The sequence below is a fragment of the Salmo salar genome, chromosome ssa11 (genome assembly GCF_905237065.1).
Source record: "Salmo salar chromosome ssa11, Ssal_v3.1, whole genome shotgun sequence".
NCBI lineage: Eukaryota > Metazoa > Chordata > Actinopteri > Salmoniformes > Salmonidae > Salmo > Salmo salar.
In genome coordinates, this window is record NC_059452.1 from 84,281,796 (window position 1) to 84,296,106 (window position 14,311).

The 14,311-nt window shown below is 43.7% G+C and overlaps 1 protein-coding gene across 9 annotated transcripts in view; it reads right to left on the bottom strand.

Moving 5' to 3' along the window:
- Positions 1 to 7,451, bottom strand: part of LOC106563238 (glutamate receptor ionotropic, NMDA 1) — a 32,421-nt gene extending 24,970 nt beyond the window's left edge. For 7 of the 9 annotated variants that reach the window (XM_014128637.2, XM_014128636.2, XM_014128635.2 and 4 more), the window contains exon 1: positions 6,730 to 7,451. In XM_014128637.2, the coding sequence (XP_013984112.1) occupies positions 6,730 to 6,978 (249 nt within the window). In that variant the 5' untranslated portion in view covers positions 6,979 to 7,451. The remainder of the gene's footprint in view (positions 1 to 6,729) is intronic. The other 2 variants (XM_014128643.2, XM_014128642.2) reach the window with 1 other exon arrangement.
- Between the last annotated feature and the right edge of the window lie 6,860 nt (positions 7,452 to 14,311).

The following is a 14,311-nucleotide window of genomic DNA, read 5'->3' on the forward strand; positions in this document are numbered from 1 at the left end:
TTTAAAGGATATATTGATTGTCCAGTTCTAAATGATAAAGAATAACTTTTGTATGAGATTTCTATTAACCCTTGAACACATAGCTTTGTCTGGATAATAGACTACAGATATGGGGATAGAGATTTAGCCACAGGCTCACTGCCCATTTTATTTTTCATGTTTGGCCTCAAGTTCTGGTTTGATAGTTACTCATTATATTGGCTACTGTTTTGTGTAACAACAACATATGGGTATAACTTATAAATAGGTCTAATTTCATTTCAGCTTCCATTTGTATTACCGTATGTGATGTATCTCTTAAAGGCTTGGCCGCAGTTTCATAGTATTGTTATCATAGCCAAGGCTTGAAGAAATATTGTATATTAGAGTAACAAAATGTATATTTGCAACAAACAGATTTTTTTCTTAATATACAGTCCCATTTTTAACCATATAAAAATAAACTGTCCCATTTTTTTTTACAGAAAATATAAACTGCAATAAAACATTTGATATTCCCTGTTCCGGAACTCCAATTTGAGCAGCAGCAGCTGAAAAATGAGCTCCTACAAATATTGAAATTTACATGGTTTTTAGAGTGAAGTACATCGGAAAAAAGCAAAAGAAAACTGCAAGACTGAATAGGAGAAAAAACAAGCAACAAACAAAGAAGATAGGCTTTTGAAAAATAACTATTTTTCATAAAATTGTAGTTATCTTAGCTAGCTGAATTGTTTACCAGTTGCTAAGCAGTTGCTAGGGACTCTTTTGGAAGAAGCTAGCTAGCTAACGAAGAACAACAAAGAATATCTAGTTAACAGAAGAAAAGAAAGAGAAAATCAGGACAGAAGAAAAAGGATATCAAAGTGAAACAGTTCTCTAAAGACACAAGAGACAATAATACAAGAAACAACACTTCTGTAGCTTGTCAACTATGTGTCTGTCTATCCCTGTTCTCTCCTCTCTGCACAGGCCATACAAACGCTTCACACCGCGTGGCCGCTGCCACTCTAACCTGGTGGTCCCAGCGCGCACGACCCACGTGGAGTTCCAGGTCTCCGGCAGCCTCTGGAACTGCCGGTCTGCAGCCAACAAGGCCGAGTTCATCTCAGCCTATGCTACCCTCCAGTCCCTAGACTTCCTGGCGCTGACGGAAACATGGATTACCACAGATAACACTGCTACTCCTACTGCTCTCTCTTCGTCTGCCCACGTGTTCTCGCATACCCCTAGAGCATCGAGCCAGCGGGGTGGTGGCACTGGAATCCTCATCTCTCCCAAGTGGACATTCTCTCTTTCTCCCCTGACCCATCTCTCTATCTCCTCATTTGAATTCCATGCTGTCACAGTTACCAGCCCTTTCAAGCTTAACATCCTTATCATTTATCGCCCTCCAGGTTCCCTTGGAGAGTTCATCAATGAGCTTGACGCCTTGATAAGTTCCTTTCCTGAGGATGGCTCAGCTCTCACAGTTCTGGGTGACTTTAACCTCCCCACGTCTACCTTTGACTCATTCCTCTCTGCCTCCTTCTTTCCACTCCTCTCCTCTTTTGACCTCACCCTCTCACCTTCCCCCCCTACTCACAAGGCAGGCAATACGCTTGACCTCATCTTTACTAGATGCTGTTCTTCCACTAATCTCATTGCAACTCCCCTCCAAATCTCCGACCACTACCTTGTATCCTTTTCCCTCTTGCTCTCATCCAACACTTCTCACTCTGCCCCTACTCGGATGGTATTGCGCCGTCCCAACCTTCGCTCTCTCTCTCCCGCTACTCTCTCCTCTTCCATCCTATCATCTCTTCCCTCTGCTCAAACCTTCTCCAACCTATCTCCTGATTCTGCCTCCTCAACCCTCCTCTCCTCCCTTTCTGCATCCTTTGATTTTCTCTGTCCCCTATCCTCCAGGCCGGCTCGGTCCTCCCCTCCTGCTCCGTGGCTCGACGACTCACTACGAGCTCACAGAACAGGGCTCCGGGCAGCCGAGCGGAAATGGAGGAAAACTCGCCTCCCTGCGGACCTGGCATCCTTTCACTCCCTCCTCTCTACATTCTCCTCTTCTGTCTCTGCTGCTAAAGCCACTTTCTACCACTCTAAATTCCAAGCATCTGCCTCTAACCCTAGGAAGCTCTTTGCTACCTTCTCCTCCCTCCTAAATCCTCCTCCCCCTCCCCCCTCCTCCCTCTCTGCGGATGACTTCGTCAACCATTTTGAAAAGAAGGTTGACGATATCCGATCCTCGTTTGCTAAGTCAAACGACACCGCTGGTCCTGCTCACACTGCCCTACCCTGTGCTTTGACCTCTTTCTCCCCTCTCTCTCAGATGAAATCTCGCGTCTTGTGACGGCCGGCCGCCCAACAACCTGCCCACTTGACCCTATCCCCTCCTCTCTTCTCCAGACCATTTCCGGAGACCTTCTCCCCTTCCTCACCTCGCTCATCAACTCATCCTTGACCGCTGGCTATGTCCCTTCCGTCTTCAAGAGAGCGAGAGTTGCACCCCTTCTGAAAAAACCTACACTCGATCCCTCCGATGTCAACAACTACAGACCAGTATCCCTTCTTTCTTTTCTCTCCAAAACTCTTGAACATGCCGTCCTTGGCCAGCTCTCCTGCTATCTCTCTCAGAATGACCTTCTTGATCCTAATCAGTCAGGTTTCAAGACTGGGCATTCAACTGAGACTGCTCTTCTCTGTGTCACGGAGGCTCTCCGCACTGCTAAAGCTAACTCTCTCTCCTCTGCTCTCATCCTTCTAGACCTATCTGCTGCCTTTGATACTGTGAACCATCAGATCCTCCTCTCCACCCTCTCCGAGTTGGGCATCTCCGGCGCGGCCCACGCTTGGATTGCGTCCTACCTGACAGGTCGCTCCTACCAGGTGGCGTGGCGAGAATCTGTCTCCGCACCATGCGCTCTCACCACTGGTGTCCCCCAGGGCTCTGTTCTAGGCCCTCTCCTATTCTCGCTATACACCAAGTCACTTGGCTCTGTCATATCCTCACATGGTCTCTCCTATCATTGCTATGCAGACGACACACAATTAATCTTCTCCTTTCCCCCTTCTGATAACCAGGCGGCGAATCGCATCTCTGCATGTCTGTCAGACATATCAGTGTGGATGACGGATCACCAGCTCAAGCTGAACCTCGGCAAGACGGAGCTGCTCTTCCTCCCGGGGAAGGACTGCCCGTTCCATGATCTCGCCATCACGGTTGACAACTCCCTTGTGTCCTCCTCCCAGAGTGCTAAGAACCTTGGCGTGATCCTGGACAACACCCTGTCGTTCTCCACTAACATCAAGGCGGTGACCCGATCCTGTAGGTTCATGCTCTACAACATTCGCAGAGTACGACCCTGCCTCACACAGGAAGCGGCGCAGGTCCTAATCCAGGCACTTGTCATCTCCCGTCTGGATTACTGCAACTCGCTGTTGGCTGGGCTCCCTGCCTGTGCCATTAAACCCCTACAACTCATCCAGAACGCCGCAGCCCGTCTGGTGTTCAACCTTCCCAAGTTCTCTCACGTCACCCCGCTCCTCCGCTCTCTCCACTGGCTTCCAGTTGAAGCTCGCATCCGCTACAAGACCATGGTGATTGCCTACGGAGCTGTGAAGGGAACGGCACCTCCATACCTTCAGGCTCTGATCAGGCCCTACACCCAAACAAGGGCACTGCGTTCATCCACCTCTGGCCTGCTGGCCCCCCTACCTCTGAGGAAGCACAGTTCCCGCTCAGCCCAGTCAAAACTGTTTGCTGCTCAGGCACCCCAATGGTGGAACAAGCTCCCTCACGATGCCAGGACAGCGGAGTCAATCACCACCTTCCGGAGACACCTGAAACCCCACCTCTTTAAGGAATACCTAGGATAGGATAAAGTAATCCTTCTAACCCCCCCCCTTAAAAGATTTAGATGCACTATTGTAAAGTGGTTGTTCCACTGGATATCATAAGGTGAATGCACCAATTTGTAAGTCGCTCTGGATAAGAGCGTCTGCTAAATGACTTAAATCTAATGTAAATGTAATATTGTTTGCAATCAGCTCCCAAGTGACGCAGCGGTCTAAGGCACTGCATCTCAGTGCTAGCGGCATCACTACAGACCCTGGTTCGAATCCAGGCTGTATCACAACCGGCCGTGATTGGGAGTCCCATAGGGCGGCGCACAATTGGCCCAGCGTCGTCCGGGTTAGGGTTTGGCCAGGGGGCATCGATCCTGTATTAACTGACTTGCCTAGTTAAATAATAAATAAATAAAAAATAAATAGCAACCTGGACTCAGGGGTAGACACATTTGCAATACGTATGATATGTTATGAATTCCAAATTGTTGTGGCTAATGTTAGCTAGGTGGCTAACTTTAGCTATGCCAGGAGTCAGGTTAAATGGTTTGGGTCAGTGGAAGGGTTAGCTAACATGCTAAGTAGTTGCAAAGTATCTAAAACTTGCTAATTAGCTAAAATGGAAAAGTTGTCCGTGATGAGATTGGAACACACAACCTTTGGGTTGGTAGACATTTGTGTTATAAGTGGCTAACGCTAATGTTAGCTAGGTGGCTAACTTTAACTAATCTAGGGGTTAGGTTTGGGGGTAGGTTAAGGTCAGGAGTTAGGTTAAAGGGGAAGGATTAGCTAACATGCTAAGTTGCAAAGTAGCACAAAAGTAGTAAGTAGTTGCGAAGTTACTAATTAGCTAAAATGCTAAAGTTGTCCGTGACGAGATTCGGACATGCAACCTTTGGGTTGCTAGACGTTCGCGTTATACACCTACCCATCCACCCCAACCAACTACCCTTCTTTCGTTTTTGCCTTAAACAACCCCCTAGAGTCTATGTCCTAATTAGCATAATAACACAAAATCCCCATCAAAATCTGTCTGTTTTAGCTAGAGATATCTGTTTTTGCATGGACTGCGTCTCAATCCACCGCATCCACCGATGTTGGTCTTCTGTATTTGCGGTGGAAGGTGGCAGAGCTACAGTGGAGTTTGTCAGACAAGGAGACATCCCAAAAATCGGTCTTCTCACTAAAACGTCTGTAGAGTCCAAACCATTTGGGCTACAAACGAATATAACCCTTCTATGGAAAAATCAGACTCTCTCTAGGACGCCCACAAGCCTCACAAGACTCATCTGATGGTAGCCTGGTACCAGTTAAAAACAGTTATGGAAGTATATAGGTAAATAGGTTAGTGCCCCAAAAATTTGTTAAATATGGGTAAAAATATATTTTTAAATCTTGATCTTTCGTATATCGCTCAGTGGAGCAGGTTGAGAGCTTCAAGTTCCTTGGTGTCCACATCACCAACAAACCAACATGGTCCAAGCACACCATGACAGTCGTGAAGCGGGCACGACAAAACCTATTCCCCCTCAGGAGACTGAAAATATTTGGCATGGGTCCTCAGATCCTCAAAAGGTTCTGCAGCTGCACCATCGAGAGCATCCTGACTGGTTGCATCACTGCCTGGTATGGCAACTGCTCAGCAAGGCACTACAGAGGGTAGTGCGAAAGGCCCAGTACATCACTGGGGCCAAGCTTCCTGCCGTCCAGGACCTCTATACCAGGCGGTGTCAGAGGAAGGCCCTAAAAATTGTCAAAGACTCCAGCCACCCTAGTCATAGACTGTTCTCTCTGCTACCACACGGCAAGAGGTACTGGAGCGCCAAGTCTAGGTCCAAGAGGCTTCTAAACAGCTTCTACCCCCAAGCCATAAGACTCCTGAACATCTAGTAAAATGGCTACCCAGACTATTCACATTGCCCCCCCTCCACACCAATGCCACTCTCTGTTGCCATCTATGCATAGTTCACTTTAATTAACTCTACCTACATGTACATAATACCTCAACTAACCGGTGCCCCCGCACATTGACTCTGTATCGGCACCCTGTATATATTGTTATTTTATTTTTTACTGCTGGTCTTTAATTACTTGTTACTTTTATCTCTTATTCTTATCTGTATTTTTTTTAACTGCACTGTAGGTTAGTGTCTCGTAAGTAAGCATTTCACGGTAAGGTCTACACCTGTTGTATTTGGCGTATGTGATTAATAAAATTGGATTCGTTTTTTTTTATATAGGATTCACTTTAAAACATACTTCCTTTTGAATAATTTTTTTGACTACCTGTTTTGCCATGTATGAATATGTTATTCAATGCGTTTCTATGCGCTAATAGCAGTAAGGCCAAATTAAATGTTTATTCCAATCATTTTTTAAGATTTTTATTTCTACCTACAGGGGCCCTAAAATTCAAATAGCAAAATGATCCATGGTATAATGGATGGATGCAACACTGTTACACATACCAAACGTAACATATCATACTCATTTGAGTGTCCCGGATATACTATGTTGATGTTTGATCTATGAGATCAGGCAGGAAACAGGTGGCACAGTGGTTCGCAGGCACTGAGGTTAGAGTCTAGAATGAGATGCTTACTGGTTTGATCATTGCAAATAAAGTGATGGTCACAATACATCGACCTCATCTGCCCAATGACTTACATCAGTCAATTCTCTTGGAGCAGAAACAGGAAGATGCAACACACTAAAGAGGATGATTAATTTCCCCCTCAATAGTGGCCATAGGCTTCATACAAATGTTGGACAATTCTCTGAGCCCTCTAAATGATTTGGATTCATATGATTGACATTGAATAGATGAGCTATATATGTGCTAATGACTCATGTTATTAGTCTATTATCATTTAACGGCAATGCTGGTACGCCGGCGCCCTCCTGAGATACCTGGTTGGAGATGAGGTCCTCGCAGACGGAGAGAGCCATCTGGATAGCGTTGGGTTTGTGCGTTACGGAGATGGCGGTCAACTTGAATTTATCTCTCCCGTAGATCTGGTTCGCCTGGGTCACTGCATCCTTAAAGACTTGCTCGTACCTCTTCTGGCTCAGGACGGCTCCGATGTTCACTATCTTCGGCTCGCAGCCAGCCCGCGCACAGGAGCACGAAAGGAACACCGCCAGCAGAAACAAACGCATCGTGTAAACGACCAAAACGCACAGTGGACCACAGATCCGTCTCTCCCTCGTGTTGGCAGGTGGGCTTTCCCGGATTCTGGACTGCACTGTTCACCCGGTTACCACGACTTGAACCACCGTCCCGCTGGACAGTGTGGAAAATCTGCACATTTGATTTAAGTGCAATGCGGAGGAATGTGCATGGTCAGGACCTTAACCGTTGTTGGATTATCTCCGCTGTTTCAGAAGCATTTCTTCAAAGATTATTATCTTCCTTTGCCTGTTTCCCCCATTGTCTTTCTTCCAGTGTCGATATAAACGAGTTAGAGCATATTTCGCGGGGTATGCGGCTCCCTTTGTGCACTGTATAATTGCTCTACCGGTCCTCAGTGGGCTCGGCGCGGGCTGTTCTGTGAGGTGATAATACTGACGCTACGCTCAGGGCTGAGCGGCTGTCCTTGGTGCTGACAGCTGTGCACGCGCAGTGGTGCGCGCCTCCGCGATCTATCTATGATTTCGCGTTGGCGTTCTTCTGCTAGAATGTCACAGGAAATGAATCAAAGGGAGCCAATCATCAACAAAAAGTATTTTCAACATCTCAACAACAATGTTATTCACTATATGACACGAATGGTAGTAGGCAGTTTAGGCTATGAATAGGGCATCAAAGAAAAGCAAGACACAATTGGTGTGTGAGAACAACAATAATTGATCTCATAAAAAAACATAATGTGATGAAAAACGAATTATTTCTTAAAGTGTGAATATTGTAGGTTACTTTAGGTAGGATAAATAAATACTGCAGATGGTTGCTGCCATTGCAATGAAAATTGACCCCTCAATAATACAGTGACCCAACGATTCCAATATGTGAGATCTTTTCTCAAACAGTACTCCTATAATGCACGGAGTAGATGGACCCAACCCACTGGCCACACTGGTTGAATCAACGTTGTTTCCACTTCATGTCAATGAAATTACATTGCACAAATGTGGAATAGACGTTGAATTGATGTCTGTGCCCAGTTGGAACCCTGCTTGTTTATTTCGCTGGGGATGTGTCTCCGGTCTGTTGATCTGGCTCCTGCTGTAAATCCCCATCATTTCATAGACTCAGACCAACCAGGACCATCCCCTCCCCTCTCCTTTACTTTCAAACAGCCAATCAATTATGTAACCATGTCATCCATATTTCAACCTCTTCAATCATGCAAAACCTCCAACATAACCACAGTATGCTGCTTGTCTAGGCTACTGCGAGTACTGACATGGGGGATATACAAATATAAAAACGTCTGAATAATTTATAGAGTTGTATCTAAAAGCATTGCCCAGCCTGGTGTACAATGAAACATTGAAGCTCGACTTCTTCCAAAAGTGTGACATGGATGTGTCGTTTTACCTTATTTGTATTGACAGATATGTGTGCTTGTTAGATGTTTTGTCTGATTGTGGGGGCGGGTAATGTCATTTGAAATGTCCCTGAATGGAGAAAGGGAGCAAGGTGTCCAAGTAACCACAGGAGGCACAAGAGCATCCATCTTGCTAAGCAGGGGGGAAACGTTCAACCATCCTGGTTACCTAGGAAACAAGCCTCTCTCTCCACAGTGTTAAGTTTCTGAACATTCATAATGCCTAACATCAAATAACATGTAAGCTATTGAACATCAAAGGAATTATGGCACAGCTATTACTTTGAAGCACATCACACTGGAGTATTGACAAAGCAGAGTAGCCTAGGTTTATTTAGACATAATGTCATTGCAATAGAGTACCACAATATGAGTCCTAATACCCATAAAACCTAGCGGTCAAATAAGAAAATGGTTCCAATCGTTTTTCCTCCATTTTTCCCATAGAACCACTTAAAATAAGGGCTGTGTTTCATGTAGGCTTACCATGGGGTAACGTTTTGATAACCATGTAAATCTCTCTAGGACAAGATGACTTTTATTAATATATTTGCTGATATTTACCCCCTCAAAAATTAGCTGCTAATGTGGGTATCATAAAGGACTACAAATGCCATGATCTGGATGAGACTGCCGAATCGAGGCTAAGGTAAGAATCTCTGGATTAACTATCTAATGTTAGCTAAATTTAGTAATTAATAAATTGGCTGAATTTATTTAAATTGACAATTCTGGGAACTGTGTTGTGAAAGTTTTAAATTGACACAATACCTGTTAGCAAAGGTGTTAGCTAGAGATGACGTGCAGGAGCTTGCAGGGATTTGTGGTCTTGCATGATGTCTACTTTGATGCTATTTAGCATTTTCTAATCTGAGAGTAAATAGAGCAAAATATATTGATAAATGTCACCTTGTCCGAGAGAGATTTACATGGTTATCAAAACGTCCCGCCAGGGTAAGCCTACACGAAACACAGCCCTTATTTTAAGTGTTTCTAAAATTCCCTATGGGAAAAATGAATGGTGGAAAAATTATTGGAACCATTTCCATGTTTGACCGCTAGGTTTTATGGGTATTATGACACCTCTACTGTGGGGCTCTATTGGAAGATAGGCCTAAAGCCTATCCTAGTTCACTGTAAATAAAAAGTTTAAAAAAAGATGATTCAATTAACAATTCTAAGGCAACCAGCTGCAATAGGATTGTGAGTTTGCAACAACAACAAAAATCGCACACAAACTGTGTGTTGTGAGTTTGCTCAACAACATTTTTGCTACGCAAACTCACAATCCTATTGTAGCTGGTTGCCTTAGAATTGTTCATTGAATCTACCTTTTTTTTACACTGTTTTGCCAACATTAAACCCCACACATTTCCAAGTAAAATCATATGTTCCATCTAGGGAATTTAGGCCATAAGGTCAACAAGGGCTGTAAAAGTGATGGTTTGTTTATAAACCGGACGATTAATGGTTAAATCTCATCTGTTTTACCTCCTTTAATCAATAGTCAATAAATATTTTATTTAGCAGGAAGTAATCTGTTAGCCCTGTTGTGTGTTTACAATGTCAATTTTCAAATTTTCAAATGAAAGAGGCATTTTGGAAATTAGGTCACAATTGATCTAAAGTTCTCCTGAATTATAAATTACACTGTAAAACGTTCTTGTTGTTTTGACAGTATTATACAATAAAACAGTAAAGTAGTATATAGATGATTTACAGTAAATTGCACTCTGGGTGATTTTAGGCGTAAACAGTAAATGATACTGTAAGAAACTTTGGTTTAACAGTTCATTACTGTACCGCACAGCATTGTGGGATAGCCGCTTGGAACTTTTTGAAACAATTCTCAGTGATAGGATTGAGAGACATCAAGGTCTTAAATGAACCAACCAAGCAATATTTATATTATTTGCAAAATTAATCACACAGAATATTACACTGTAATGAAAAACTGCAATTTATATGATAAATTTGTACATGTATCAACAGTAAAATACTGTGAAGCATTATACTGCAGCATACTGTAAAGGATGGTGCATTGTGGGAAAATGTTTTGGGCAGGACAAGAACTGCTGTATTTCAAATGTACCTTAATTCCAACCCACAGAATACAGTACCGTACTGTATTTATGGAGCGCAGAAAACCTTTTGACCGCTAGTGGTTGCATGGTATTGTTGTTTCAGGCTCATGAACATATTTTGAGGCGTGTCTTATAAGAGGCTACATTTGTGCCACTCGTTAGGGAGAGTGCTGTACCAATTTCATTGATATGTGGTAGTAGTGCCCCAACAATTAAATGTGTATAGGGGATAGATTGAAACGGCAGCAAGTTGCAAAACTGTAATAGTTCAGTATTTGCTATGTCCTTCGGCTGTTTTGTTAAGGCCCCTAAATGTGCATGTGATACAGAATACCAAAATGTGGTATTATGTAGCAGCCAACCTGCTTGCACAAATCCCATGCAATTATGGCAAAAAGCAACTGGCTTTTACAGCGTGGGAATGGCAGAGATGTCTCTCTACGAGAGGCACACATATAGGCTAGAGATTATATATTTTTAGTCAGCATATAGAATAAGATATTAAGATCACTTGATTAGTCAATTGTACACCGAAATTTGACTTCCGCTTTTAACCTAACCCCTCCCGAAAAGACACACTGGGTGCCCGGGGGAGCTGTTGTTATGGGGGGTTATGTTCCTTGCTCAAAGGAACAAGGACGGGCACTGGCATCTAGGATTTGATACCAGCAACCATCCAGTTGCAAGCTCACCTCCCACCAGATTTTCCGTCGGACCCGGGATTCAAACTGGCAAACCAGTCATTCTGTTATCCATAGACGCTGGCTCTCCTACCTGCCATCGGAAACATGTAGCTCTCTCTCTATGGCACACAGATAGGCTAGACACGATATATCTTTAGTTGAAAACATATAGCCCTCTTATGAAGTGTGTGGTTTCCGCAGTAATGGAAAAAAAACGAGTATTATTATAGATTTATTCAATAGATTTATTTAGTATTAAATTATATTTAGATCAATGCCGACATCTTAAACACCTCCCTCATGCTTCTCGATTGGTTTAAATAACCTATATTTTACTGTATGTGATATAAAGTAATATTTTATAACACGGGTGTCGAGAATAGAATGTTTTAACAGCATGACTGGTTTTCAGATAGCTCAGATCCATAGAGATATATTACTATATACTGTATGGCTGCGGGATAGCTGGGAAACTGTGGCACTGTGTGAGTATGTGTTAAACACTGCCTAATGAGAGCCACTCTGAGGGAAGGCCAACAGCGACAAGGACTCTTGTTTGCTGGATTCCTGTAGCCCTTAGTGTCCCTCCTCCCTCCACTCATACATCAATACAGCTCGGCCAGCCTGCAATGCAGGCGTTATATAACGATTTGCACTGGCAGAGAACAAAGACTCAAGATTCTCATGCACACCAATGACACACACACACACACACACTCTAGAATTCACACATACACACACACGCTCTAAAGTTCACACATACACACACAATCATCGACCCACACAGAGACAAGTACATACATTCACACCACCTACACAGTGGAAGGTAAGAGGGTTAAGGGACCTATGTGCGTGTATGTGTGTGTGTGTGTGTGTGTATGTGTGTATGTGTATGTGTATGTCTCTCTCTCAATCTCTCTCTCCCCTCCTACACACTAACACATAGCCTGGCAGCAATCTATTTATATGCCAGCCATTACCTTTAGTTACGTTGCAATGTGAATCAAAGTATCAGAAAACAGGTAAGCCTCCAGGAGCGGAACCAATAAAACACAGTATTTCACTAGCATCACATTGCATTGCTAATTTCATCTACATGCGTATGTGTTCATCAAGTGCTGTGACTGTTTAGCCACATTGGTTGATTGAGAGGTGTGAGTGAAGCATTCTTCTGCTGTCAATATGTTCGCATAAATAGAGCATTGTTATTCATAGAGGCGGGTTTTCTAACCGTGCCTTCTAAAGATGCACGTATGATGCGTTTCTTGTGTAGAGAGCGGTCCTTGCATAAATTATTGATGAGCAGCTCTCCCTCATTTTCTTTGGCCATGTCCCAATTGCCAGCTGCAGTATTCAACATTCACTTAGACGTACACTGAGTGTACAAAACATTAAAAACACCTGCTCTTTCTATGTCATAGACTGACCAGGTGAATCCAGGTGAACGCTATGATCCCTGATTGATGTCACCTTTTAAGTCCACTTCACTCAGTGTAGATGAAGGGGAGAAGACAGGTTAAAGAAGGATTTTTAAGCCTTGAGACAATTGAACCATGGATTGAGGTGTGCCATTCAGAGGGTGAATGGACAAGACAAAATATTTAAGTGCCTTTTCGACAGGGTATGGTAGAAGGTACCAGGTGCACCGGTTTGAGTGCGTCAAGAACTGCAACTCTGCTGGGTTTTTCACCCTCAACAGTTTCCTGTGTGTATCAAGAATGGTCCACCACCCAAAGGACATCCAGCCAATGGCAGACCAGTGGTGGAAAACAGGTCATTGAAGAAAGAGGACAAAGGACATCCAGCCAATGGCAGACCAGTGGTGGAAAATAGGTCATTGAAGAAAGAGGACAAAGGACATCCAGCCAATGGCAGACCAGTGGTGGAAAATAGGTCATTGAAGAAAGAGGACAAAGGACATCCAGCCAATGGCAGACCAGTGGTGGAAAATAGGTCATTGAAGAAAGAGGACAAAGGACATCCAGCCAATGGCAGACCAGTGGTGGAAAATAGGTCATTGAAGAAAGAGGACAAAGGACCCATGAACAACATTGGTGCCCGAAGACCCATAAAATAATTCACGACTCATCGTACCTTGAAACGAATGGGGTATGGCAGCCAATGACCTTACAGAGTTCCACTTCTTTCATCAAATAACAAGAAACTGCGGATGCAGTGGGCTAAGGAACGAAAACACTAGACACTGGAGAATTGAAAAAGCATTGCCTAGACTGATGAATCCCGGTTCCTGCTGTTTCACGCTGATGGGATGACTAGGGTATGGAGAAAATCCCATGAGTACATTCATCCATTATGCCGGGTGTCAACATTGCAGTCTGGTGGTGGTGTGATGGTGTGGGGTGTGTTTTCATGGCACACATTGGGCCCCTTGATAAAAGTGGAGCAACGTTTGAATGCCACAGGATATTGTCGTAGAAATTCAGTACTGAGAGAGACTTGGTCATTTCTTCAAACAATCATCTTTATTTAATATCGATTAATGATTGCAATAATGAAGCAGTCAATCAAACAGTCTTGACTGTTGGACCGAGTGCTTAACTCTTACAGAAATGCAGAGTTGTATATATAGTAGACCTAAAAATGCTGTCATGGCTGGCTCCACACTTCCCATGCAGACTAGGGGCATCATAAGCCACTCTGGGTTCATCTCCTGGTCATCTGCCTCTGGTGTTATTTTTAACCCCACCCTGTCTTAGTTTCCCAGATGCCAGGATAATTAGGAATACTGAGGCCTTTGTTCTGCTCCTCCAGGCTATCTTTATCCCGGCTAAACATATACCATATCTTGTCCATGAAATGCATGCTCAATCAGACCAGAGACATATGTCTCACATTCACCACTAATGTTAGACTGGAATGTGGCTGTTTGTTTTTTTTATAACAGAGACATTAATCAATTGTCAGCTTCAAGCTATCTCTAGTAAAACCCCTGACCTTGACACCCAGACTAGCTGCAGGAAGCTAGAGTGGACACCATGAAACTCAGCCGTAGCAGGCCAGTCTTACTCTTAGTTAAATATATATAGTTTACTATTAATATCAAACATATCAGGTAAGTATGTAATTCTTCTATCACAATATCTCAACATCATTGTCAAGCAGGTGCATCCCTTCATGGCAGCAGTGCATCCAGCAGGATAGTGCCAATGCTACA